Source organism: Channa argus, chromosome 12 (genome assembly GCF_033026475.1).
Source record: "Channa argus isolate prfri chromosome 12, Channa argus male v1.0, whole genome shotgun sequence".
Taxonomy (NCBI): Eukaryota; Metazoa; Chordata; class Actinopteri; order Anabantiformes; family Channidae; genus Channa; species Channa argus.
In genome coordinates, this window is record NC_090208.1 from 20651618 (window position 1) to 20679153 (window position 27536).

Sequence of the window (27536 nt, forward strand, 5' to 3'; positions counted from 1 at the left end):
GTCATTCGATACACGTCATTTCGATAACTGTTCCCATGAAAAGATTTCTAATTAGTAACATTTCCTTGTTTCTTCTCTTCAGTAGAAGGGATTAAGATGCAAAGAAACAACGCAATTGAGAGAAACATGAATGCAATTAAATAAATTAAAATGTACCCCATGTGAAGGTATTATCAGAGCGATTGAGGAAAGTGGTATGCACTGGTACACAAAATGGATGAGGAGGATAAAATAATAGAGCTAAAATACTGAAGGCCACAATGGGTACATTTTAAGATACTTCAGGATTGGGGCCTCAGATTTCTGAGCTAAATAGGAAAAGGTGATAGGACATATAGGCTCTGCCAAGGGAGAGACTGAGATGAAAGAAGAATGGGAGAAAATAGAGAGACTGACAGACAGTAAGGAAGGAGAGATTGGGGTGGGCCCATGATGGTCCTTAGGGAAAATGCAAAAAAGCAAGTGCAAAAAGAGGAATGGGAAGTATTTAAATCCATCGCTAAAATGGTATAATAGAGAATGTGTGAACAGAAACACACATGGATATAAAGTAAAGATTAGTGGAATATGGGAGGACCAATGCTTTGGAATAGAGAGGGATAGATGGAGCCCACTAAAAAAGGGGCTAACGAAGAGAGATGTAAAATAGTCTTTAAAAAATAAACCAAAAAGGGGACTAAAAAAAGAACAATACCACAAGAGAGCAGGAAGAGAAGATGACAGAGGTGACGCAGTGAAAACCCTGCAGTAGAGCAATCCACTGCTAGAGAGAGGTGGCTTATTGAAATGCCACATCAAAACAGGAGAGTGCAGATTCTGCACAGTCCCATGACACATTTGTGGGAATTACACGTGGAGAACTAATTAAATGATTGAATTGAATGAACTGAATAAGATCTCTCTCAGCTCCCTTGCTGATCGACTGCATTCATTTCTATAGCAAAAAAAAATATATAATAGGGGACCTAGCTTGCTAAAGTACTTAATGTTATAAAGTAAAAGTACCGTATCCCTTAAACATACAGATTTTACAGCTTTCACACAATTAGGCAACCCGTTGATAACTTTGCAACAAAAACTGAAAATTGAACTTGAAAAAGGAACAAGGTTACTGTATTGGAATGCACTGGAAGAGGTAAAGGCTCAGCTGTGCAACCTGGGACAAGAAACTGACACAAATAGACTCAAAAAAGCAAATAGGGGCAAGAGATAAGTGAGAAAGACTGAACCAGGACAACAAGAGCCACATAAGAGATGTTTGAATTCAGCTAGGTGGGAGTTAGGGATCTCAGGTTTGGCTAAACTCTAAACAAATTACACCACCAACTAAACAGAAGGAGGGAGATAACTGCCTCAAAGGAGAGTAAGATTTTAAAAGGTGCTGCTGAGATAAACTCTCAACCAAATTGGAAAAGAGAATTCTGAAGGTTTTATGGCAGGGAACAGCAGAATCAGTCTTTGAATACAGAGAAATGGAGGCGGGGCACATTTAAATGGTAACATACCACAATCAAGTCAGGGTTTCCAGATTTCCAGTATAGATTTGTATCACGTTATCAACAAGCTGTTGCCAACTGCAATATAGAGAGTCAGCCAAAGGGAGTCTGGCTTATGATTTCAAAAGCATAAAATGGGGGAGTGAGATTTCATGCTTTCTATTAGGGATTTGTGTTCATAGTTTGTTGCTGTTGTTTGTCTGCTTTGGCAGGTGAAGAAAAGCTCAGCTGAGCTGGGAAAGGGAAAAGACAGGAAAACAGGATTTAAGAATGGAAGGAAAGAAAGCTCTACATTCCAAGTCAGTGGCTTGAGGTATATTAAAATTACAGAACAGGGTTACACATTTGCCAGATTTAATCTTCTTTAAAGGTCAATCACATGCAAGACAACAACAGCCTCCATTTCAGAAGGACTTGTCCAATTCTAGTGGTCTCGCTGACAGTGCCAGGTGGAATGTCATCCATGTCGCATCTGCTGGGCACCAGCTCACTTGAGAGCATAGACTGAGCATCTGCCACATATTGCAGTGCCACACTTGTTTTTTTGCCATAAAATGTCCTTCAATATGTAATGTAAGATGACAATAACATATTCTGAATACCAGAAATAGAATAATCAACAATTTAGTAAAGTTTCTGGCTGAATGTAAGCAATTACAAATTTGGCATGTCTTTCTTTCACACTTATGGGTGCATCTTACCTAAAGGACAAGAAACACGAGAAAGACTGTCCCTCCATGTTCATGAGAGAGCATTTGTAAAATGACCTCAGTACTACCATATGTTAGAAATGTACGCACGAACGTATGAGCTGAACATTTTCTGTTTAAACTACTGCAGAGCATATATTGCCTTTAGAAAACATGCACAATTGTGCAGCTACCAATCTTGGGTTTCTTGTTGAGGCTGTGTCACAAACCTGTCAGTTTTATTGGCAGTTTTACTGAATAGTACTCTTAAGTGCTGCTGTGATTTTGCCCAGCCAACACACAGGATTGACAACATCATAGGATACAGCTACAGAGTTCAATTATCCCCGCTGGTCTCAAAAATAGCTAACATGAAGTAAACACTGCATAACACCATTCGAAACTTCAGAACAATGTTTGTTGCATTGCAATAAAAGCATAGATGTCAGTATCTTGAAAGTAACAGACATACTCACTATATCTAAATGGCAATTAATAACAGAGTCGTTGTTTTTTTACCCTTAATAGTATTGTGGATGTACGTTTTCTTTTTTTAAACATGAGAGATCTGCTGGAAAAATATCCATGCTTTATGAATCAATTGTTACATGAGATGTGTCAGTGGGGGTATTTGCATGATGCTTGTAAATGTTGGAGCAAAAAAAGTTTTTTAATTAAGTTCAGAAGTCTTCCAAGTGTGCAGGCCACAGTGTAAGGGCTTTGACAGCTTCCAACGTTTCAATCCAGTCACAACAGGCTCAACCTTCCTGCTGGGCACTTGGAGTGCCACATTTGGCACAGAATTTAATAGGACCAGAAATGATCACAGAGACAGAGAGAGGAGGAAGTTGGAGAGAGAATCATGCAGAGTTTAAGAAATAATGAGAATAATGAAAGTAGAATCTCAGAAAAAGGGACGCACAGTTAAAGAGGACAGGTTGAACGTTTGACAGCCATAGAAAAGGAGCATGCTGAGAAATAGATGAGAGCATGGGTAATTAGCCACAAAGGAGAGGGACATAAAAGGATTAAAGAAACAGAACCTGAAAATTAGGTGTATGGCAATACCACTCATTTACTAATTATACAGCAAACTTGACTATGACAGAGTACTGAAGTAATCTTAAAATACATTTAAAATGTAGGACACTGTATGAATTTTCCTCCCTTGGAGAAATCAAACATGCAGAGAGGACTTCAGCTTCTGTTATACTGCATATGGCTCTGTGTTACAATGTAAGAATGCTTGGGAAACTGACATCAGGATCCTATTGTAACCTGGTTTAAGCCTGGTAACCAATGCAAGTAACAAGATAAGTGCATTTGCTGAGGCAGGATAGATAAGGATGTAAGGAGAGATGTAACAGTGGGGTGGGGAGAAGGCATGCAGAGACAATAAAGAGAGATGGAGGAAGGAAGAAGGGACCTGGAAGGCCACAAGAGAAGGGACAAACTGGGTTGAGAGTTGTACCCGAGGGGAAGATGTAATTAAGCGTTAAACTACTGTGTCAATACATGTGCCAAGTCACATCAGATGCCGAGAAAGGAAGGAAATGAGAAAGGGTCAGCATTCAATACGTACGTCAACTTACATTACACTGTAAGGTCAGAGGAATGGACAGAGTGAGCAAGAGGCTAAAAAAAAAAAGGGACACTAAAATTCATACTACCCTTTCTATTATGGTTAAATTAAAATGAAGATAAACAGATTGTGGAAACATAAATTCTCGGGGATTGAGGAGGAGGTCATAAAAAAGGAACTGCAATAAGAGAGAGAAAACAACTGAATCAGACAGCACAGAAAAATCAGGCCAAATAAGGGAAAGCTGAGTGAGGATAGATTAAGTAAAGTGAAGAGACAGAAGGAGAGATGCACTAAAACCCAATGGGGATGGGGAAGAAAATGACAGAAAGATCGAGGAAAACACAAAATGATCAGACTAAACAGAGAGACAGCCAGTAACCAGTCCCCCCCCTCACCAAAAAAAAAAAAAAAATGGAGGAAAGGCTAAACACGAACATGACATGGTGAAAAGAGGAAACAAGGCCAGTATAGATGTCAGCCACAAGAGTATTGTTTTGTTATTGCTGTTTGTCTTATATTCTCTTTCCCCACTCTGTTTCTTGCTTTCTGTGCACAATATTGTCTGATGTCAGACCACTGTGCAGATAAAGGGGAAAAGAACGGGGAAAATAAGGCAGTAACAGAATAAGGGGGAGTGCAGGGAAAAGATGAAGAAAGGGGGATAAGATTCCACCACTCCGACACCCCCCATGCTATTACTCCCCTAGTACTAATAATTACACATTTCTGTATCCCCAACTTGAACAAGGGACTCCCTTGTGTCTTTCACTTTCTCCCTGCATCTGTGTGCGCACGTGCCTTTGCAGGGTTTAACCGTAATTAGAAACAGAGATGGACCCACACACACTAAGCTACGCTGACGAACAGAACAGGAACAATGCAGGTGTCGACAAATACAAGGATGGTAGCCCCTACCAATTCAACAAAACCAATCAAATGAAGCGCATATTTTAGACCATTATGCTAAGTTATATTACATGTACTTTGTATTCATGAGCATATATTTTCCCCAAGAGCACTGAGAACATAGGTGAATAGCATCTCATGTTGATAAGTATGCACATAGACCTGCATATTTGAATGTTTCAATGTGCATGTAAATATGGTTAGAAACGCATAAAGCACTGAGCAGTGACAAATCAAAGATGCATGTGTTTGTGAATACATGCAGGTCTTACATATATTTCAGTGAATTTGTACACTTATTTCTGTTGCTGCCAGTGAAACAAATACAGAGGTGAATTAAAATATAAGGGAGGGAGGGGTAGCAGGGTGGAGGAGAAAAGTGGTGATACGTTGAGAGGGGAGAGAAAGAGAGGAAGGATAAGAAATTTAAGATCGGGGCAAATGGAAAGGTGGCAGGGAAAAGGAAGAGGATGAGGTGGAGGGTAGAGCAGAGGCAGATAGAAGAGGAGAGAAGAGAGAAAGGGGACAGGAGGAGTGACCTTGGATGCTAAATAATGGTACACTGTTATAGCTGTGGCTAATAGAGACATAGTACAGTGACTGCGAAACAGAGAGACTGGAAGGTCAGGAAGAGCCCAATGAGAATTGTGGATTTTATTGTGGCGAGCACAGCTGATTGACCGAGTAAATGGTGAGAGACCCAAAAAAAAAAATGAGTAAAGATGTGCAGAGAGCAGAATTATAACGTTCTAAGTGAGATCGTACCACTGCAGTTTTAGGTGAAGGGAGAGGAAGCATGGGTGAGTACTAAGCAAGGAGAAGGTAAAATTCAGTGGGGAGTGGCTGATCAGTAGAAAGGAGGAAATCCATTCATAAAAGAGGGATGAAAAAATTTGGAGGATAGACTGACTTAAGATTGCAAAAAGCTGAAAGGGAGGATAGAGGGAAGGATGGGGGATCAAGCGAATAAAGGACAGGCTATTGAATAGCAGGATTAGAAAAATAACTCAAGGATTCACTCAAGGTGTGTGTGTGACTGCCTCATGGTCATGCAATAGAGCACCAACTGAAGAGTCTGATTGCTGGGGCTCAGTGTATCACACAGTATTGACTACGAAAAAAGTTTTATGTTAATCCACATGCGTACAAAAATGTATTTGCAGTAGGATAATTCATAATACAACCATAAAGTGTACCAGGAAGAACAACTGGAAAATGAAATAAGCACAAATAGCGGCTGTATACAAAAGTGGCAGTGTAGTTTATTTTCCAGCACTGAATCCAATAAAGCATGCAATCGACAATATTAATCAAATGGCGACACTGAGCCTTGTGCAAAAAGAGGGCAAAGAGCCAACATAAGAAACCAGTGCACATTAACAGTGCGATGAATGAAAATAACACAAGCACTGTTCATAGAACCTTTGTTACCAATAATCACTGGAGTCAAGTATCTTGTCAGCCTCATGTTAAATTATCAGTTACACAAACACAATGGTACTGAAGTAATCTGTAATGTTTCACATGGTCTTTTAAACGTCTTCTTTAAAAGAAGCTGCCTTGGGAGTATGAGAGCATATTCTTGTGTAGTGGCATTTCAGATTCTGGACCCTGGTCTTTACTGCTGCAGTTAGTCAGGGTAATTTACAAACGCGTGTTCATTTTAGGTCTGAGATATGTGGTTAAAATGCTTTGGCTTGATTTCAGCTCCTAAGTTTACTCTTTGCAGTAGGATATTAGAAATATTGTATTGCTACTGTATCGCTGAATAATAGTTATTTTTCGGGTGTTTCAGGCATTGCAATTTTGTCTTTTTTCAATATGTCACAGCAGTTTGACACATTGAAGACTGAAAGTTATTCAAGGTGAACAAGACCATTCAAGCTAATCAATTTATTTAAGAAATTTGGAGTGAATCATTATTTCCTGAGAGGAAGTCAAATTGCCTTCTTCTTACACAATTGAACTGTTGCAGTGTAGCTGTCTTTTTTCATATTGTTAAAATGTTACAGTGTGCTTGTTCAGCAATGCTATGACCCAACAGGATGATTTTCATGTCAGATTGCTCTTCAAAAGGAAGATGACTAACAATCTGAGAAATGAGGCCATGGAAGTCAGCTGGTCATGAAAACTGCGTATCTAATGTGTGGATATTGCATGAAGAGATGCTTTCACACCAAGTACTGCACTGTTAAGCCAAATAATGAACCTTTGCCATGGTAACACACACCTGGGTCCTCAAGTTGCTCCAGCATGAGAATGAGTTAATTGGCAAATTTGTGACAGTGCTGGAAAGCAATCTATACCAACCTAATGACCACTGGAAAAGGCTGATTTTAATGAGACTGCCCCATGTGTCTATCCACATTATATAGGGACAGACTGTCAGACAGTACATTGTAATTCCTTGTGAAATCATACTGAGCTCCTGTTGGAAATTAGCAGCTTAGCTGCATTTCTGTTTCCGACCCATCTATGTGATTTGTTGTGAATCCTGTGATGTTTCAACATTTGCAACATCCAGCTCTTTTACAACAAATTTTGATTCAGTACTTTAATGCAAAATCATTCTTGCTTGTACAGACCCCTCTTAAGAGTATACTCCCCAGCTAACAAGAGATCAATTCCCTAATTTTCTTGAAGCACCAATTTATTTAGGTCTTAAAAATGTCAATTGGACTGATCTAAGCCAAAAAGCGGGAAATCATCATGAACATCAAGAAACAATAATTGCAGATAAGGTTCGGGGTCTTTTGCAGTGGCTCCCCCAGTGTCTGAGTCACACGAGATGGCATTTATAGGATCTAGCTTAAATCTGAGGGGCGCTAGAATGGTTGGCAATAGACGATACACAAAGCCCTTTGATGTAGCATCAAAATGGACAGAAAAGGAAACTGGAAAGCAAAGATGCAGTTAAGCAATGAAAAAAATGCACAGGCAAACACTTGCCCACACATAAGAGTGTTGGACAACAGAGGGTAAAGTCATTACCGATCAGCAACAGACAAACCCCCCAACGAACACAGGCACATGCCTTATGTAAAACCTGTGCCCCTCTCACTACCTTCCCTCATTGTTTCCCCTCTCTCCTTTCTATTGTTCAGCTCCCCCGTTTGTTCTATCGGCTGCTTGAACACTTAAAATGAGGACACATTCAAAGCACTTCTCTCTTTATTATCCCACGCGAGCACTCATTACCCACACACAAACACTAGAAGTCAAAAGACAAAAAAAAAAAAACACCCCACTTCTGATGACAATGCACACACTGCTTTGCAACTTCTATTTTCTTTTTAATCAAAACCACAGAACCCCTTAGCTTTACAGTAACCCTAGCTCTGACAGTTAAACCTAAAATGGCCTCTTTTTCCAAATGTGAGGTCCCACAAAATGGCTTTACGTTTGCTTCTTGCATGGATTCAAGTACAAGCATGCACACATACACACACCCCTGCACTGCAAATGAGCAGACAGTTCTCTTTTCATGTTCCCCAGGCACACTCTCCATCAATAGCCTCATTTTCCCTCTCTCCCCCTACTGCAGTATCCACACTCCTGCACCGTTTCTAGTCATCCTTTCATACCTCCTTCCCTGTGTTTCTTATCCAATATGCAACTCTTTTGCCTTAGTCTCACATCAGAGTAATCAGGATTCAACGTAACGTGCATAGTTTACATTTAACTACAACACCTGTGCTCCACATGCTTGTTTATTTAACTGACCTCTACTGTATTTGTTTTGCCTCTTTAGAATTCTACCATCGACAAGTGACCGTTTCCTGTTAAAGAATCTGGTTTCTGGCGTGGACTACAACCTGTGTGTGTTGGCCATTTTTGATGACACAATTACATCATTAGCTGCAACAAAGGTCCTGGGCTGCACAACATTTGCCACCAAGGATGTTTACCCAGCATGCCGTTCTCTCCAAGCACACTTCCTGGGTGGTACACTCACCATATTGGTTGGCGGTGTTGTTGTGGTCACCCTACTTGTTTTTACTGTGGCCCTCATGGTTCGCCACCGTGTATGGAATCACGGGGACCACATAATATGTCACAACAGCAATACTGAAGCAGGAGGCGGGGCCTGTTGTCAGGGAGGAGGTGTAGGGAACGACAAAAGTGGAAACAGTAGCTACCAATCCAATGGTTCCGGGGACATGATGATGGTGGTCCTGCCCAATGGTCTGCCTTCTAAAAGAGGAGGGGAGACAGACAATGAGAAGGAGAAGGAAGCACCAGATTCGGTTTTATCTCTGCCTCCAAAACTCCCTCCAAAACCCAGGCCAAAGCCTAAAGTCAGCCTGGAGCAGTTCCTTTCAGCTGGGGGGTTAGTTTCCACAACAACAGGGGCAGGGGGTGAGATGGCATTGGTGGTGAGGCAGAGAAAGCTAGAGAAGGCACCGCCATACACCCCTGAAAGCGACAGAACTCCCCTCTACTACTCCCCTTCCCCTCCATCCACCCTGCCTCGTCAGTCACGCTCCAGGAACCGCCCAAAACCTCGTCTGGAGAGAGAACTGACTAATCGTGCCAGTTTCTCTCTAGCTGCCCCCCTGAGAGACTCTGAGCTGTTGGACTGGAGAATAACTCCCCGAGGCAGGGACAAATGGAACTCCTCACAGGCTTATCAGAGCCCAGTATCCCCTCTAAGTCCTGCCTGTGGGACCGTTAGCAAAAGGCGGCACTCGCTGGATATGGGGTCCTCTGTTGCCCTTGCAACTGATGCTGCTGCCACTGTTGCCAAGCGCTATGGTGCTGTCAGTTATGCCAAGCGGCTGAGTGTTATCTGGACAAGGAGAAGCCAGTCGCTTCATGGAATGCTGGTGCAGTGTGCCTCAACGACAAGCACAACATCTTCAACGACCAGTGAGGAGGCTGAAAGTGGTGGGGGTTTTGGAGCACACTGCGAGTTCAAACGTGGGTACATCCATGCTTATAACACCACCAACTCCAACTCGAACACTGGGATCATTACTGGAAAAGCAAGCAGTTTAAAAGGGACGGAGAAAGGGAAAGATGGAAAGAATGCTGAAGAACTGGAGGAAAGTGTTGTGTAGGGGTGTTGGAATGGACTAAATGTTAAGGATAAGGGGTTCTGTGAAAGGGCAGTCTGAATAGGATCTTGATTTGAGGCGGGCTAAGAGGTGGAGTCTTGGGAGAAATTGATGGGAGTAGGAAGGCAAAGTTGAAGTGATTGCAGATGAGGAAGCAAAGGTTGTGAGTTCAGAGGGAGGGGGAAGAGTCACTTGTGTAGCTTCTTGATTTGGCAGAGAGAAGTCAAGAGAGGGGTAAGTGTACCTGGAAGTGAGGTAAAGAAATTAAGAGGCTCTATCTGGGATTAAGAGTGGGGACTGGGGAGAGCAGAAGAAACAACGTTTTAAAATAGGCTTTATAGACAGGGCTGAGCTCATCATGAAGAGGTAAAATGTGACTACAAAACACACAACAAGGTAGTAACCCAAAAACTCAAAAGTTATAGACAAACAGCATGGTTGCTGTCAGAACAGATCATGAGTGTCTTATTCACAAAGAGAAGAGACTGACCCAGAAAGGGGAAAATGATCAATAGAGCAACAGAACAAAGATTATATAGCAGTGACAATTGCGTGAGCTCAGTCTGCATCTCAGTAAAGCCCAACACTAATGGTCCCAAACTCCTGCTATCATTTAAACTCCTTCGCCCCCCCCCCCCCCCCCAACAGCAAAGGATACAGGGTTGGCGGGAGGGGGGCACTGAATCAAATGCAACACTGTAAGCAGTAATTCTGGAGATGTACTCTTCTCAAACACAAATACAATGGTAGAAGTGATGACACAGCCCTGGCTTGTTCGAAGGATGTTTTTATTTTCTTCTGACTCCAACACTGACAACCACTGAAACTCTTTTCCTAAATATAATGAATGTGACTTTTGTGTGTCCTCTGTGGTTGGACAATGATTTTTGGCTTGCTGTGCCTGAGGATTATGGGAGCATAAATACAGAGCTGGGTACATTGGACAAGATCAATCGATACTGGATGGAAAGAGCGAGTGGAGCAGAGACATTATTAAAAGAAACACACTGGGATTACAATGGAGTCAATATGGATTACAAAATAGAAGAGACCGGGTTGTATGATGAAACGCGTGAGCCAGGTGTGAAATTCTTAAAGACAGGATCATACTGGTTGCCAGATGATAATGGACTAAAATTCATAATGCTAATGGATGCACAAGTGTACATGCATTATTGGATCAGGGACAGGTTGAATATACAGATGTGGCTAAATGAGTTGGAATCCTTCCACTTGAAGGAAAGAATATACAATTTTATCTAAAGTAGGTTTAAACTAACAAAAGTAACAGGTACTCACTATTCCCCATTCCATATTTAAAAAACAGGCATTACATTAAATTTATTTATGTAAAACTTTATTTTAATATTAACAACTGAAAATGAAAATGACAGAAATATTAAGCAGTGCATCCTTCTAAGCATCATTGCAAAGTTTCAACAGATAGCTTGGCCTACTATTCCATACCATAAATGTTCAATAGGATTAAGATTGCACAGATATCAGGCTAATTGGGGCTTTAGATTAGTGGTTCTGTGATGGTTCTACCTGGCCATCAAGAACCCCTGCCTTGATTGTTTTCCAACTATCCCTGCTCTACACATTGCCCATTACCTGGGGATCAGGTGTCCTCAAGCAATCAGAAGCTGGAAGATATCACTTCACTTTGTTTTACCCCATCCCACCCTCATTTAACATGTTATTTTAAAGCTCCTGATTGACTGAACAAACACAGTCAGGTAATCAGCAGTGGAAAACAAGCACAGTGGGGGTACTTGAGGACCAGCGTTAAGAACTATTGCTTTAGACGTCAGTGAAGATTCTTGGTCATCTAGGTTTGGTTATCAGAAGATTGATTCATATCAACTAGACTTCTTTCTTCTTGGTTAGAAACGTTTTGCTACTTATCCAAGCAGCCACTCCACACCCTGCCCCCACCTCCCAGCTTAATGAGCCCATTCAGGCCAGGGTAAAACAAAGGCCTCCTCTAGAGGATATAACTGGGTTCCCCAGCCACTTTATTCAGACTGAAGAAGCTGCTTGCATACGTAGCGAAACGTTTCTAACCAAGAAAGAAGTCCAGTTTACACGATTCCATCTTCGGACATTGCTTTAGATGTACAGTAGGAGGCATGACCTGAAAACTGAGACAGAACTGACACTAGGCCATATGATTCTCAATAGAAACCCTTGATAATGTTCTGATTTTATCGTGTCCTGCAAATAGGTTGCCAACCTGTTCCAAATGAGCCAATCAGCCCTTAACATAACTTTGCCTCTTCCATGTTACATAGTAGGGATTTGAGAATTGAGCTTATGCAAGCTACAGTACAAAACAGCCAAAAATGTCTGTTTTTGTTATGTGTTCACTCCCTGATTTTATTGTCTGTGGTGATAGAAAATATCAAGCACCCTGCATATGAAGATGTGCATATCTTCACAGATAGACACGCACAAAGCACAATGACAAAATTTCTATTTCAAGTGATTAGATAATTGTTTTTTTCCCCAATTTATAATTCTAAAATATACCAAATGTATGCAGAGCAAAAAGGGTTTTTTAGGAATAAAAGAGCATCGTTTCAGTGACGTGCAAGGGTAACAACATTTTTAGCCATGTCTGTAAGTGTGCCTCTGTGTGAATTTGTGTGTGCATATGTTAATGAATGTGAGTGGCAATCCAGTCAGACTGTAATGGGAAAGAGGTTTGGGGCTTTCTGGACATGCTGTAAATGAAATAAATATTAAAAGCAAAACAAAACAAAACAGAAAAACATAGGTGAACTTAATGCTTGCTGTCAGTGGAGAATAACAAATGTTTACAGATATTTTCACCAAGACCAGATCAAATCACAATTTCCAGCAATGTAGCATGGTCAGAAAGCAGCAAAATTTACAACAGAATCAAAACTTTAAATTCATTTTTTGTGTCCTTAGACTTCTTTGTGCCACATGGATTTATTTTATATCTAAACAGTGAATGTTTTGAGAATGACACATTGATTCTTGTTTTGTTTTTTGTTTTTTGGAAAGAAACTAGTAGGAAGCCCCTGATAACTCTTCACAGACTTCATAAAAGTTAGAACGGGATAACTGATCCACTGGCACAGACCACAAAGACTCCTTAAAACTGCTATCCATAAGGAACAAAAACAAGAAAAAAAAACCGTAAAGGAATATGTTACTTGTCACACCACGTGTTTCTGTTTTCCAAGTTTTCTGGACAATGTTAGCGTCAAATACAAAATAAAGTGGGTTTTTTTGTTTTATCATTAGAACACAAAATATTGATTATAAAAGGAAAATCAATAATATAACAGATACTCAAGAAACAGAGCACAAAACACAGACACACAAACAGATGCCTAAAAAAAACAGAGGCAATCACATTAATAACAACTTAACCATTACTGCTGTTTCTTTCTGTTTTTATTTCAATTTGCCAAAGTCTATTGTTCTCTGAACGTGATATAAATAAAAAAACATGTATGGAACAGAGACAAACTCATTAACACAAAAAAACTACTGAGTCATGTTTGTGTACATGCGTGGTACAGTATGAATGGTCTGTAAGGATGTCCTGATACCACTTTTCCCCAGACTGACTACAAGTACTTTCATTTCATTAATCGCCAATACCGAGTACAGTTGCAAGTACTTTCCTATTTGGCTTCGAGTACAAGTTGCTGGAGATTAAGAACCTCTTACCATTGCAATTAAACAAATCCTGCAAGAATGGAAATTCTTGACCTTTATTCTGCCAAAACAAATACGTCGGTGACCATTGTTTAATAAACGGAACAACTTTTGCTGAAATGATCGAAATTTCTGAATAGAGAAATGTGGACAACATGGACAGAAGAGTCTACACAAAAATAAATAAAAATCCATGAGTATGGCTGTAAGTAGATCTCAAGACTATAGCACAGCAAAGCCTGCATTCAGCTTGAATTTTGTAGTCATCAGTTATCTTAAAACGAGTCTAAACCATTGACAAATTACCACTTCTGCCTACCTACAGAGGCTAATGTGGTGTCGGGCACAGTATTTGAGAAAATCTACGACTACAAACACAAGAAAGACAGGATCAGGGCCGATGCACGATACTGGTATCAACATTGGGACATCCCTGGTAGTCTGTCAGTTTAGTTTAATATAGGTCATCTGCCTATTAGTAAGATAAAAACACTTAAAAAAAAAGACTTAAGTCAAAGAAGCTTCAACTGCATGCATGCGTGTTACAAATTAAGATGTTTACTCGTCAGTCAGTGGTCTTGATTAGAAGGTGAGCAACCCTACTTGAGGGGCTTTAAAAAAAAAAAAAAAAACTTGAGAGAAAAGATGGCATATGAAAAAAAAAACATGCATTATAGTAAAGCAAAATGTGGGAGAGAGAGAGAGAGAGCGAGAGAGCGAGAGAGCGAGAGATATCAAAAGTTTTAGTAACAGATGAAAATGCCTTCAGGAAGCCAAAAGGGTCCGTGTAAACAAAAGACTTACCAGAACAGATCTCATATAGCACACAGAATAGGAAAGAGAGCTGATGTGACAACAAACAGGATGAAAACTAAAAGCTATCAGACTAATGGATCATTCTGAAGCTTTGCTATTATCAGCCATTTCTACTGATTTCAGACAGTCTAATGTAAGACATTACAAGACCCTTTCACGGCTACCTGCTGCTCAGTTAAACACTAATTGAGCAGTAAAGCAAAGACACAAGCTTGCAGCAATTTGTAACCAAACATAATTAAATGGAAAAGACACCAGTAAATTGCTAAACCTAAAATAACAAATTAAAACATCTCCTCATTAATTCATTTTCTTTATGAGTCACAGTGGTACAAAGCAAAGCAACATAACTCTGATGTCCATATCTCAGGCATTGCTATCTAGTCATCTGAGTGATTAAAAAAAATAAATACTCCACAAATCTTTGTACATAATCTACACACTAAAACCAAAATATTAACCAAAAGAAGACATGCATGGGGTGTGGAAACCAAAGCAATACGCTGAAAGAAAATGAATGACACAAAACTACCATAACAAACTTGCATTTAGTGGGTTGTTTATTTTAGCATTAAAGACAAATTTAAATCCATTTAAAAAGTTTTGCAGATTTCTTGTAATTTTATAATGGCAAAGGGTTGTGTAGAACATGGCAGAGCATAGCAGACGGTAGCAGAGCAGAGAGACCTGAGCGAGTGGATTGATCTTGAAGATCATGCTAGCTCCAATGGCATGCTGCAGCTTTAACTTCACTCTGTATTTTTATCAACCCCCTCTTTTGCATATTTTCATTTTCTATTAAGCTGTTTGCAGACCCTGCAAATGCCCAAGTGTGTAAAATATGTAGACAGAAAGAAATATTGTATGCTGACACACGTAGAGATGGACAAGCAGATGATGATGAGCAAGGGAAAGAGGGAGAAGTGGAGGTCACTGTGCTTGTGCATGTGTGTGTGTGAGTGTGTGTGAGAGAGAGCAAGAGAGCGAGCGAGTGTGTGTGTGAGAGAGGGAGTGAATGAATGTGCTGAGACTAAAATGAACACTGTGTGCTCAGTGTGTGTTGTAGTTAATTTCATCATGCAAGTGTCCATTTTATTACCAGATAAAAGATAATTTAACCACAGTGGGACCGAATGAGACTGGATAAGTGGCTTACATTGCTCTGTCTGTAAGGACCAGTTGGAGTTTCATACCTTGTGAGAGGACAATTATGGAAAGCGAGGACATTTTGGCTGACCCTCCCTTTCTGACACAGCTTCAAAGGGGTTTTTGAGGATTAAGGCTTGGTCAGAGTGTCAAGGGTAGAATTAAGTGCAGAGAATACAATGTCCCAAAATGCAGGTCCTCACAAAGACAATAGTACAAATGCTTGTGCCTGTGTGTGGCATCTGTGAAAAGGGTTAATATGTTCTCCTCCCCCTTGACAACAGACATTGTTGATAGTTTCAAATTAGGACACTGTCTACCACCTAGGCAATCACACAATAGGAAAGAAATAAGACTAAGAAAAGGAGAAAAAAATGCGTGACTGCTTACAAGCGTTCACATTACAAGCAGGACAGTATCTGCTACAATGTGTGATTTATCTTCTTGTGTAATGAAAAAACATAACAAACAGTACAAAAAATGCTGCCCTCCACCCCTCCCAACCTCTGCTTTCTTTGCCAAAGGCAAAAACCTGGCCCAATTAGACCAATTAAAAAAATGCAGAGTAACATGCAAACAAATGCATAGCTTTAAAAACACACACACATAAATATGCATAGTGAGAATATAGCACAGTCGTAGCTGTAATAAGATATTTGTCAGAACAAGTGTGGGCAGTTAGCAGTGTGTTAGGCACATGAAGCTGATTTCAGTAGTAAAATAAAGCACATCTTTATCAAGTTCAATCTTCCTTATATATTAGGCAATAAATAACAGTTCTTTAAAGTGATGTGTGGGAAGCAGGAAACTGGACTGTGCCTAATTGTGATGGCGAGATGATTGTGCCAAAGTATCTTCAAAACAAAAGGTTCTGTAAGGGTACTTGTGGTAGGGACAATATATATCAAGATAATCATTTCCATATTGATCAATTAGAAGCTGGTGAAACAAAATCAGTGTGTTTCCACGCTGTTAGTTTCCAAAAATAACAAAGACATTAAATGGAATTTATTCCACCAGCTTCGTAATTCAAAACCCAAGTAATGTCAGATTGAGGCTTGAGCAGTGAGGTTTTTCCACCAAGTGGGTTTGTTGTTGTTTTTATCTTCTCACTGGTGTTCCTTTGTTGCCCTAACTTAGCAATCATTTCCTGCTACAAGAATGAAACCAATCTACATTTGATTCTCCTAACATTGTCTGGAGTTCATCTATGAAAGTGGCTTGACACAATTTGCAAATCTGAGATAATTGATTAACATCTAATTTGTTGCTAAACAGCTTCCAAAGAACGAAGGATTTTCTTGAATTAATTCTTCTGAGGTGTGAGCTTGTTCTGTTTGCACACCAACAGTACATACGGAAGTATCTGATTGTCACAATATAGCATTTTTCATAGGGAAGAATTACTAACAGTATAATTTATGAGGAATTGCTGAAAATTGTTAATGCTGCTTATGGCCTGTGTCAAAACACACAGGGCAGGGGGCTGTGTAGCCAGTGACTGGTCGAGTGCATTTTAAACTAACACAGACAATGATTTCTAAAACCTAGGATGAGCAAAGTTCACCCTTATGATCATATTATTTCAATTAAGTTTGGAAACATTCGCATTTATTATAAGTTCATAATCGCCAGAAGCAATGGACAGAGCGCATAGGGGAGAGGAACAGAGGACTGGTTTCAGTCTCATGCTAGCTCTAGCTTAACATTCATGTTGCAGCTTTAGTTTAATGAGTGGAGTGAACCTCAGCACACAAAACAAAAAACTATTTCTTACAAATCTATCAGTAATTCTCAAAATTGTACAACTATTATTCGGCATCACCAAACCTACCACATAAATGTAAAGCGCTTACAGAAATTGTTTGTTTTTATTGACATAATTTATCTTGTCAATAGGATGTACAAAAGAAAGCCTTGTTTTAGTGACATAAAATATTATGTTAGGGAATACAAACTTTTCTTCATTTGGATAAAATTTATTGTGTGGGCATAACAATTTCACTCTCTTCTATGACAGTCTTCTAGTAAGATGTGACCATAATATAACATCAAATTACCAGCACATTATACCTGTGCCATTTTATTCTGTCACTTGAATGAAATTTACCGTCGCTCAAATTCACAGCAGAAAACCATAAGCGTAAATACAGAGATTCTTGAGATGAAAGGCCATTTTAACGTTTGTAACTACACTTATTAATTTTCAGCATACACAATCCATAACCACCCAGTCAATAATCAGTGTTTGTCTAATTTATTTCTGTTTGCAATTGTAGCTAACAAGGCACAGGGGAATTGATGCTTGAATGATGACTACAAATTGTCTTGAGAGCTAATGATGAAGGTTGATGAGCATGAATAATACAGCTAATATAAGTAAAATATTACATAATAACTACATAATTGATTTAAAGGAACTGAATGGCAAAACATGTCTCATCACCACTGAACAGTACATTACTGCAACATCAAGTGTCAGTATTTCATAGTCAACCCAGCATATCATGGAGATGTTACCACAGAAAAAGAAAGAGGAGAGAAATAGCTCCAGATTGATTGGAGATAGAAGACCTAAGAGAAAAAGGCAGAATGGAGCAGCAGCTAATGGAAAGTTAGAATGAGGAAGACAATTGGAATACTACAGCAGTACTGGACAGTCATTTTTCTTTTTCGAGATGTAAAGAACTCATTGCTTGATTATCTATTTTTTGGTGACCAAAACCGCTGGCATATAGCAAACAGAAAGCAATCTTCAGATTGATTGTAAAATTAAAACCCTCAAGTTGTGTTTTGGAAAAGTGCTGGATGTCAATAATCACCAGCACAGCACCCCAAGCTTGACAAAAGACACCAAAAGCCTCAGCTATAGTGCGAATTATTAATTGCTAGTTGAAGATTTAGTTTAATAATGACATGGTACACAGAACACCTTTGACTGAACAGATGTGAGAAGAGATAGAAGAGTAAGTAACCACAAGAGACAAAGAAGAGATTCAAAGCAGGCGCTAAAGTGATAGAAGACTGAGCCCCTGGTTAAAGCTTTACCTTCATGCATCATTTCCTCTATTTTTTTCCTCTCTCTCTCTCTGCCTGTCTCCCCACAATCTTTAATTTAGCCTTCTATCTAATTTGCTCCTCCTTCACCTTCACTGACTTCTCATTCAATCCTTTGTTCACTGCATTCACTTCTAATTTCGTGTTCCCTCTGACCTGCCTGCTCTCTCGTGCTCCTTTGCTCCAATGCCTCATTGTTTTGAGAGTTTTCTCTGGCTGTCTTTTACTCTTTTTAGTCTGCTTTCCTGGCTTTGGGAAAGTATTTTGCCTCTGTGATAGCGTTTTTTTTTTTTTTTTTTTTTTTTGAAGAGTATAAACTTCTCTCTCCTTGAGTCTTTTTCCTCCCTTTAGCTTCTTTATTCTTTATAATTTTAATGTGCCTCTTACTTTCACTCCCACTTTTAGCTACTATTTCACTGCTGCCCCAGTCTTACACTTATATAATAAAATTCTACTTTTATTACTGCACTGAATATATTTTGGCATTTCATCCTTGCCCCCTCTGTCCTTGTCCTTATCCATTTCATTCATTTTGTTCAGTTTCGCCTTTCTTTCCCACTTTGCTTCTTCTCGCTAAACTCTCACCATCTCAACCTATGAATTTTACTTTTTAGTCTGACTGTATACGAGAATGACACCACAAAAATGAATCAACAATTCTACATAAATCATGGTTTTTAATGGTAATTTTAGTATCAGAGAAAAAGGGTTGTAAAATGTAGTTTAAGACCATAATACTTTAGATGCACCTTTTATTATGCTGAAAAACAAGATCTCCCTATTCAGAATCTTCATTTTACATCTGCCAACTCTGCTTCATTTTCAGCACACAGTTCATTCAGCTGCTAAATCAAAGTAAAACTGATTCTCCTGCTTGCTTTTGGTCACCTCAAGTGATGATCACTCCCTTCTTATCTTCTCTTACATTCTCACTTTCCATCCATGTCAAAAAAACAAATGAGAGGCCTGACCATGACAGTGTCAGTAAATGATGCAGCATCTTTCACACAGGTGAAAAGATGGTCTTAGTAGGGGCTGTGGAAAGATGTACCACTGAAAGAACATTAATTGTATTTTTAAGGTGGAGGAGTCTGGTTACAAAACCTTGGGCCCGGTTAAAGGGCGACCCCACCAATATTTAAGTTGCTTTCTATGGCTTTAGCTTAGGGTGTAAATGTACGGTAATGCTTTTAAACTTCCGTCTGACTTCCCTGTATTAAAATACTTTTCTGCTTCTAGCTAAAAAGCTCCTCCAGATGACACCTACCAGAGGAGTGATGTCATCTGGAGGAGCTCTGGAAAAGCAGGTTGACACCATGATTCCATCCTCCATAGCAAGAGCAAAGAGAGGACATAACCTGAAATGAAGGTTCCTCCAAGTGATGCCATCTGGAGGCATTTTTCGGCCAGAAGCAAAGAAATATTTTAATATAGGGAAGTCAAAGGTTAATGTAATGGAACTGAGGTACATCTACTACCCATACTAGAACCAAAAGAAAGAAGTTCAAAATCAGTGAAAGCATCCTTTAAAGTTTTAGAGTTTGTTATCACTGAAAATGACACATGGACAAGTTAAAATTACAACATTGTAACTCTTAATAGTTACCTAGTTACACACATTAGGCACAGTCCTGTATTGTCCACCTGACAAATGTGACCATATTCCATTGCTGTTAAATTCTTTATTCACCCTCTCCACCACCTGCCTGTTGCACAACCACAGTTGAAGGGTTTGGATGTTGGATTTACAAGATTACATTATTTGCTTTAAAACATCAATTGTTTTTCTTGTGACTGAAAAGATCCTAAAGTCATAATTTACATAAATTTGATAACTGATAAAAATGTTTTCCTTTATTTCAATTTTACATTAGATTTGTACCCCCCACTTTTTTTTTTTGCTCTTTCGAGAATGGCACAGACTTACTGTTTGCAGTGATTGATCACTTTTACTTGTGCCAACTTGCCTCATTTGACCCGTCTTCCCTTGCAACTGAGGAAGCCCATCATTTCCTCGACAGCTTTTCTTAAAAACTTGTGCAAGTTTTATTCTCCGCTTCTCCATGAGGAAGTTTCTGTTCACCCCTCCGACTCTGTCACTCTTCATGTTTTTTCAGCATGTTCTATTTTGTTTCCCCTCACCTATTTTATTCCTGACATCTCGTTTCTCACATTGTCCCAGACGGGGTTTTGCCGTTTCCCTTCTTTTTCTTACTTCACCGCAGGGCCTCTCCTGCTCATCATTATCTCTCAACATTCCACCCACTGCCCATCTCTTCACCACTTTTCTTCCGAACAAGGAGTGAAACAGGAGCTCCCTGCACTCTCATTTTTCACTCCCCATTCTCTTTTTGTCCTACATGTGGGGATGCTGCCACCTACTCCTTCGACTAATCATCCCCCGCTCCCTTCAGACTCCACGGAGTGAGTGAGTGAAATCTTCTCATATTGACATGTGTGTGTGTTTGTGTGCATATGAATGTATGCATGCCAGCCTGAGCAACAGCTGCAAAGGAAGCCTTTTAGGCTTCCTTGCCTTTTTAGAAAGCAAGAAACATAGGAAGACTCGAACATGGATTGATAAAAGAAACAACACGGAAGAAACAGGGAGATACACATGAAATCTGGATGCCCCGTTTGAGTTCGGCTCATAAACACAGTGCTATACGTGTAGCTTGCATTTAGCTTTTGTGGCTGCTCAGTTAGGCAGGATAAAACCCCACAAAGCTACTTTCATCTCTAAACCAACTCCTAATGCAACACTTACAACTTAAGAGTTATATGAAAATTTCTAAAAAAGTCTCAGTGCTAGTACACTCTTTTCTGGTGGAGGGAAGAAATGATCGTCTCCCACCAGGATTCAGCAGAAAGATGTAACATTCAAGCGTTCCAAGTGTTGGTCTTACAACTTTGCCAGTGGCCTTACTGCTCATGATTAGAGTACAACTAGGAGCCAAACTGTGATAAAAGGCCCACACAGCCACCCAGGTTCCTCAAATTATACCGTGTAGACATTGTCAGGAGTGAATCTAGTTTGTAGCACTTAGTGTAAGAAACACAGCTTTACAGCCTTTGGGAATCTCGGCTGAGCTGTAATTGAGTCCAACCACTGTGAGAGGGTCCTTTAGTTTTGCAGCTGACAGCACCAACCAGAAAGTAACACAGCTTTGCTCCTTCTGTAGCCTAAAATGCCTGAAGTCTAAAAAGTGCAGGAGATTATTACTGTAAAATATTCAGAGTGTTCTGTTGTTGGTAGATATTTCAGACCTTGGTGCATTGTTTGGTCGGTGGTACTAAATAACACTGCTGTTCACTTACTGGAATCTAAGGAAATCTGAATTTAAGTTAGAAGGAAGAAGCAAAAATAGTGTTTCTAACATGAAAGAAAAATGTTAATGTGTGTTTAATACCTAAATTAACATCAGTCCATCATCCTTAAAATAATGTTACATCAATGAGATTAAGGGGCCTCTGAATAATGCGTAATAAGATACATACAGGAGTGTTATTCCACCCTTTTATTATATCTTAATTATATAGAGCCTAGTCTGTGAGATTGCAAATTTAACCAGACAATTTTAAACAGGAAAAGAAAATACATCTTGCGTAACACAATTTCATGAATTAATTGCATTTTTTTCATTGCTACAGATATCAGTAAATAGCGGATGGTCCCTTACTTGTTGCACCAACAGGTGCAGAGATATCTGACTTTATGGATGTTGTTTTTGAACTTTTATAGTTTTTATGTTTTGGTGGAATTTACACCGATCGTGTTTTGGAGAAACTTGTGAATTTATTTCAATTTACTGGTTTACAGTTGATATTTAAAATCAATTTATTGTGGTTGAGTGTTTTATTGATTGCTATAAAAATGTGGTTACTACTCATTACTATTAACTGCAGAACAGCTGTACTGCCGTGATGGTTTATTATAAAATAGCTTCTTAAGGAAAAAGCTCAGGCAGCTTCTTTCTGCTGCAGCAGAGTTTGCTCTTTCAGAAGGGCGAAGGTTAAAAGGCTGTGTGTGTTGACACACCTTTCAGTTATGCTTTAACCAAAAATAGCATCATTCAGCAAATATTTTCTACACTTTGTAACCAACAATCATTTGCCTAATTCCCACAGTATAAATTTGGCAGCTGCAGCTCACGTCTGCCACGTTGTTGAAGAACATACAATAATTCTTCAGAAAGTTAATGTAAGTTACATTAAAATGACAAATGTCTATAGCATTAATCAACATTACTAATACTTCATGAAGTTACGGTAAAGTTTGTAAAGTTTGTAGAACCCTTAAGATTTAACACATTGCATGCAGCTCTACAATGAAATGCCATTTTAAATTTTAACCAATTTGCAGTGGGGCGACACGCCTAAAATCAATGTTTAAAAAAAAAAAACCCTGTTTTTCCTTTGCCTAATCAAGCAACTGCATGAAGCATTCTACCTGCCCAAGAAAAGCCTTGTGGCATGTTGTTTTTGGACACAAAGTTGAAGCAGTCAAAAACTACACCTAAATTCAAGACCAACTTTATTTTGAATCCATCGAAAGAAGCTGAAACTAAACTATTTAATATCAAAAGTATTTAATCTGTTGTACAGAGTAAAATTGTGTTATCCCTTTTCTCCAGCTCTCAAGATGTGGGCTGTATATGCACAGCTGTGTGGGTAGCATAATGTCATGTTCTGCATCTTAAAACACAGTTCAGATTGTGGTTGCTTAGGATCAAAATGCTGCCAAACATCAACAGCATTGACAGTACATGGGGGAAGACTGAAGCTTTATCTCTGTCCCGCTGCTCTGCAGCACTCTCGCAAAAAGACATGAAAATTATTTTCAAAAAAAGTTTAACTGGCTATAGAGATGTTCAAGATTGACACTTTACACTGGTTATAAAACTCAAAACACTTTGCAATGTGGGGAAAAAAATACAACTGAACTTTGGGTCTGTACAGGTTGTCCTTCAAACAGAATCTGAGGTCTGCTCATTGCAGAAAAGCATTTATCTAATATTGGCTTCAGCTTCTGCTAAAATGTACATTAATAATGCCATTGGCATAATTAATGTATGATGCTGCACTTCCTCACCCTGACAGCATACAGAACCACATACTAAACATATCAGCTTGGTTAAAGGCACAAAAAAGCAAAACAAAAACACATTACATTTTTAGAAGTTATCATTGCTTTTATACACACTCAGATTCAAAAACATTTCTTAGATCCCGTTTTATTTCACAGACAGAGAGCAGCCCCCGGCTACAATTTGCCAATGATGACTCAGCTCAGGTAATTGAGCAAAAAACTAATGAATAATTTAGTCCCTGTGCATTCTTAGTTATTATGTTCAGACTCTACTCCATGCGGAAACAACACCAAGATCAATTCAAGCAGCCAGGACTTTTTGGTCAGTCACCTACATTAACAATTACGGATTAGTCTCTAAAACCGACACGAAGTTCAACAAAAGGTGAGGTTTAATCAGAGTCCTATTGTACATCACTTGTACAAAACGCCATGAGAATGAAGTATTTATTTTGTAACTGAAAACAGATGTCACAGCTTGCTCCAATCTGTGGAATGTGTTACTGAGCTCTGACTACACACTGCGCCAGTTCCTGTGAAAGATGGTCACACTTTGAGGAGAGAATTCTTGTTAGGTGTTTTATTTGTAACTTTTTTATCACAAGACAGGTGGTGGATATTTACCTAAACAATACAAATTTTAGTAACTGATGACAATGTATCCAACTTTTAATGTATGTATACAACTTATAAGGTAGCTTTTGGTCAAAACTGTACATTTTAGACCTTCATTTTTATTAACTATATCATGTAAGCATTTTTGAGGCTACAGATGGTGCCATGTTTGTTGTGCAACTAACAACGGTTACAGGTGTCATTGTTTTATTGAAGAATAAGTGGAAAAGGCAGTTTGTTCACATCCAATACAGTGTTTATGTCCCTTTGCAATGCAGCAACTGTCTCACATTTTGACTGAAATGCAGTTCACTGGGTTGTTTAAATTATGTTCATTGGATATAACAGCAACAACAGTTGTTCCTGTTGGGGCATGAGGCACAGATTACAGAGATTCATATGACCCCAAATTTTTTTTTTTTTTTTTTTTTTTTTAACCCTAGTAAGTCACCAACCTGCTGTTCTATTGCAAGCAATCCCATAATTAATAGTGGAGTGCACAAACTCTGGTGAACTGTGGGTCATTAGATGTCAGCAGGGTGTTTCATTCTTCAAATGACAGTAACAAGGTCCACACAAACACACTTCACCTATGCAACCCCGTGAGGACTGCTTTACGCCCACAAACCCATTGACCCTGTCCCTCCTACATACTTGAGGTCCTGATGGATTTGGTTACAGATCACTGAGTAATGTGACTATATGACTAAACATTCAGAACACACAGATCGTCACTCCTTTGCTCAAAGAGCAGATGCAATGGAAATGTAGTTACAGAGAATAGACACTATTACACAACGATTACACAACGATCTCCAACTAAACTGCTATAGAGAGACAAAAAATTATGCAACGTGAAAAACAAATTGTCATTTTCAGTTAACTACAGATAGGGCAGTAAAAGGTCAGTCAAGCTCAACCACCCACTCCCACAGACCCCCACAAACACCAACTGTAAGGTCTGTATATGGCAGTAAGGTCTGCCAAAGAAATCTTTTTTTTTCAATTAAATAATAAAAAGCAATAAAGTAGCCAAATAATGTGGAGTCTGAGAAAGAGTAACAAGAGAGCAAGAACAAATAAATGAAGAAAACAAAATAAAAAAAATATTTAATACCTGGAGAGCATAGTTGGAACAAATTACAAATAGTGAATGACAGGACAGTAAAATGAGAAACGGAAAAGTAAATAAAAACAGAGTGAACGTTTAATTGCACAGTTCTTTATCTGCATAGTCACCAATGTGGCATTTTAAATACAATTTAAAAAGAAGAAGCCCCAACAGTATCAACAAAAACAGTACCGCACCAAAGCCAAATATGGTAAATGGTCTGCACTTATATAGCGCTTTTCTACCTATTGGCACTCAAAGCGCTTTACACTGCTTCTTGTTCACCCATTCACACTCACAATCACACACACATTCATACACCGATGGGGGAGCTGCTATGCAGCTGGCCAACACTCACCGGGAGCAGCTAAGTTGGGGTTCAGTGTCTTGCTCAAGGACACTTCGACATGTGACCGGAGGAGCCGGGTATTGAACCAACAACTGTGAGATTGGTGGACAACCGCTCTACCTTCCTGCGCCACTGCCCACTGCTTGACAAATTTCATTACAATGTCAAAAAATTTGCAGGGACACTCGCAGTCTTGAAATACCTGACTGGACATAATATTTTCCCCCAAAGAAGAAACTAAGGAAATCTGTAGCGAGGACTTGTTAAACGGCATGTACTATATTCTCCTTCCTTTATAAACCTTCAGGTTTCTGTATGCTCTGTATCCATCAATCTTTTAGATGTATTGACAGGAAATTATTTCGGCTTTAAAACATATGCCAAACATGGTCAAGAAAAACAATGGCTGTCAGCTGAATCTTTCCATCATCAGAGCTGGGACACAATTAAATATTGCAATATAATTATTAAACACTACTGAGAAATGCTTTATTGCAGTTGTTTAACTCACTTGTTCATGCTTCAAAGCAAAAAGTGCTGCCAAATGTCAAACCTAGCAGTGGACTGCTGAAAGTGGAAATCCTTCATTAAAGATGACACTAAGAAGGTGTGAATTAAACACACATTTTTTGCCAAAAAAAAAAAAAAAAGAAATGCAGTAACATGAACTATTTTCTTTTTTAACTAAGCTGAATGCCGTGATAAAATTATCCAGTACAATTATTTCAGCAAGAAATGTCATTTACTGAGCAATTACAGATGTTCACTTAAAGTACATTAAGTACACAGATGAGAAATGCATAGGGAGCCAGAAAATGGGATCACAGAGAGCTCAGAATAAAATTAATTAGATGAAGCAGAAGAGGAAAGGTAGAGTAGTTAAAAAAAAAAAGAAGCAGATGAAAAAACAACATGCAGTTGACACCTCAAGTCTTCATTTTATGGCCACGCCACAACCTACCATCTTTCTTTATAACGTTTGTTTTGTTAGTGGCAGCACGGAGCGTTGAAGCAAAATACGTAAAATAGGACAAATCCTCTTTCTTCTATCAAAAGAACACACTGTTGCAAACACATGCACACAAAGACAAGGAAATACACACTACTTCTGATCACTATCATTGCATCGCTCTTTTTTAACCCTCCTGTCATTCACTCATCCCCTCAGAAAAAAAAAAAAAAAAAAAAAACTTACAAGAAAATGTCATCTTGCCTGTATCTTTAATAATCTGTCAGAACTTTGCCCTTTATTAAACCGTCATGAAATGGATTATCACAACAAAGTTATTGTACATTGTAATGTTTCTAGTGAGGAGTGGCTGAGATTAGGAGTGTGCGCTTGATTCTATTTTAATTGACAATTAATGAATCCAGACATTAGCTGATCCAACCACCTGGCTAAGGGCAAACCATAATTAAACTAATTAGAATTAGAAAAGAGACTTTTGTTCTCAATCAGTCATTAAAGCAGCCAAAACACCAGGCGTTCACCCAAAGTAATTTCTCTTTCTCTCTACCCCCTCCTTCTCCCGCAGCGCTTTGTTTGCCAACCCTGGTAAAAACACCTTTTGCTATAGTTTTTCTCTGACTTTTCCTAATGATTCACTCGTCCACTTTTTTTCTATGCCCTTCTAATTACTGATGACTTTGTCTTTTGCCGATGTTCAAGCCTTCAACAGTTCATCCAGTAACTCTGTGGACATTGTGTTTGTCTCTCAAGCTAACAGAGTCAGGCAGTCCATGCATGCTGCAGAGATTTACACACTGTAGTGTCTGGTCGGTCTTCCAGACCAGAATAGCAGGCATCACAGTGGTTTTATCAGTTCATCTGGGTGGAAATGCCTTGTGGGATTTGTTGCAATATTTAACAGCCCATCCAATGTATACATCACTCACACCATGTATTCATTTCCCAAAATGCCAC

At 39.1% G+C, this 27536-nt stretch overlaps 2 protein-coding genes across 2 annotated transcripts in view; one reads left to right on the top strand and one right to left on the bottom strand.

Moving 5' to 3' along the window:
- Window positions 1-13562, top strand: part of LOC137138331 (leucine-rich repeat and fibronectin type-III domain-containing protein 4) — a 39182-nt gene extending 25620 nt beyond the window's left edge. Inside the window, exon 8 of the mRNA XM_067525431.1 lies at window positions 8428-13562. Within this exon, the coding sequence (XP_067381532.1) occupies window positions 8428-9736 (1309 nt within the window). The 3' untranslated portion in view covers window positions 9737-13562. The remainder of the gene's footprint in view (window positions 1-8427) is intronic.
- Window positions 1-27536, bottom strand: part of pcxb (pyruvate carboxylase b) — a 255727-nt gene that overhangs the window by 101128 nt on the left and 127063 nt on the right. The gene's annotated exons all lie outside the window — the stretch shown is intronic.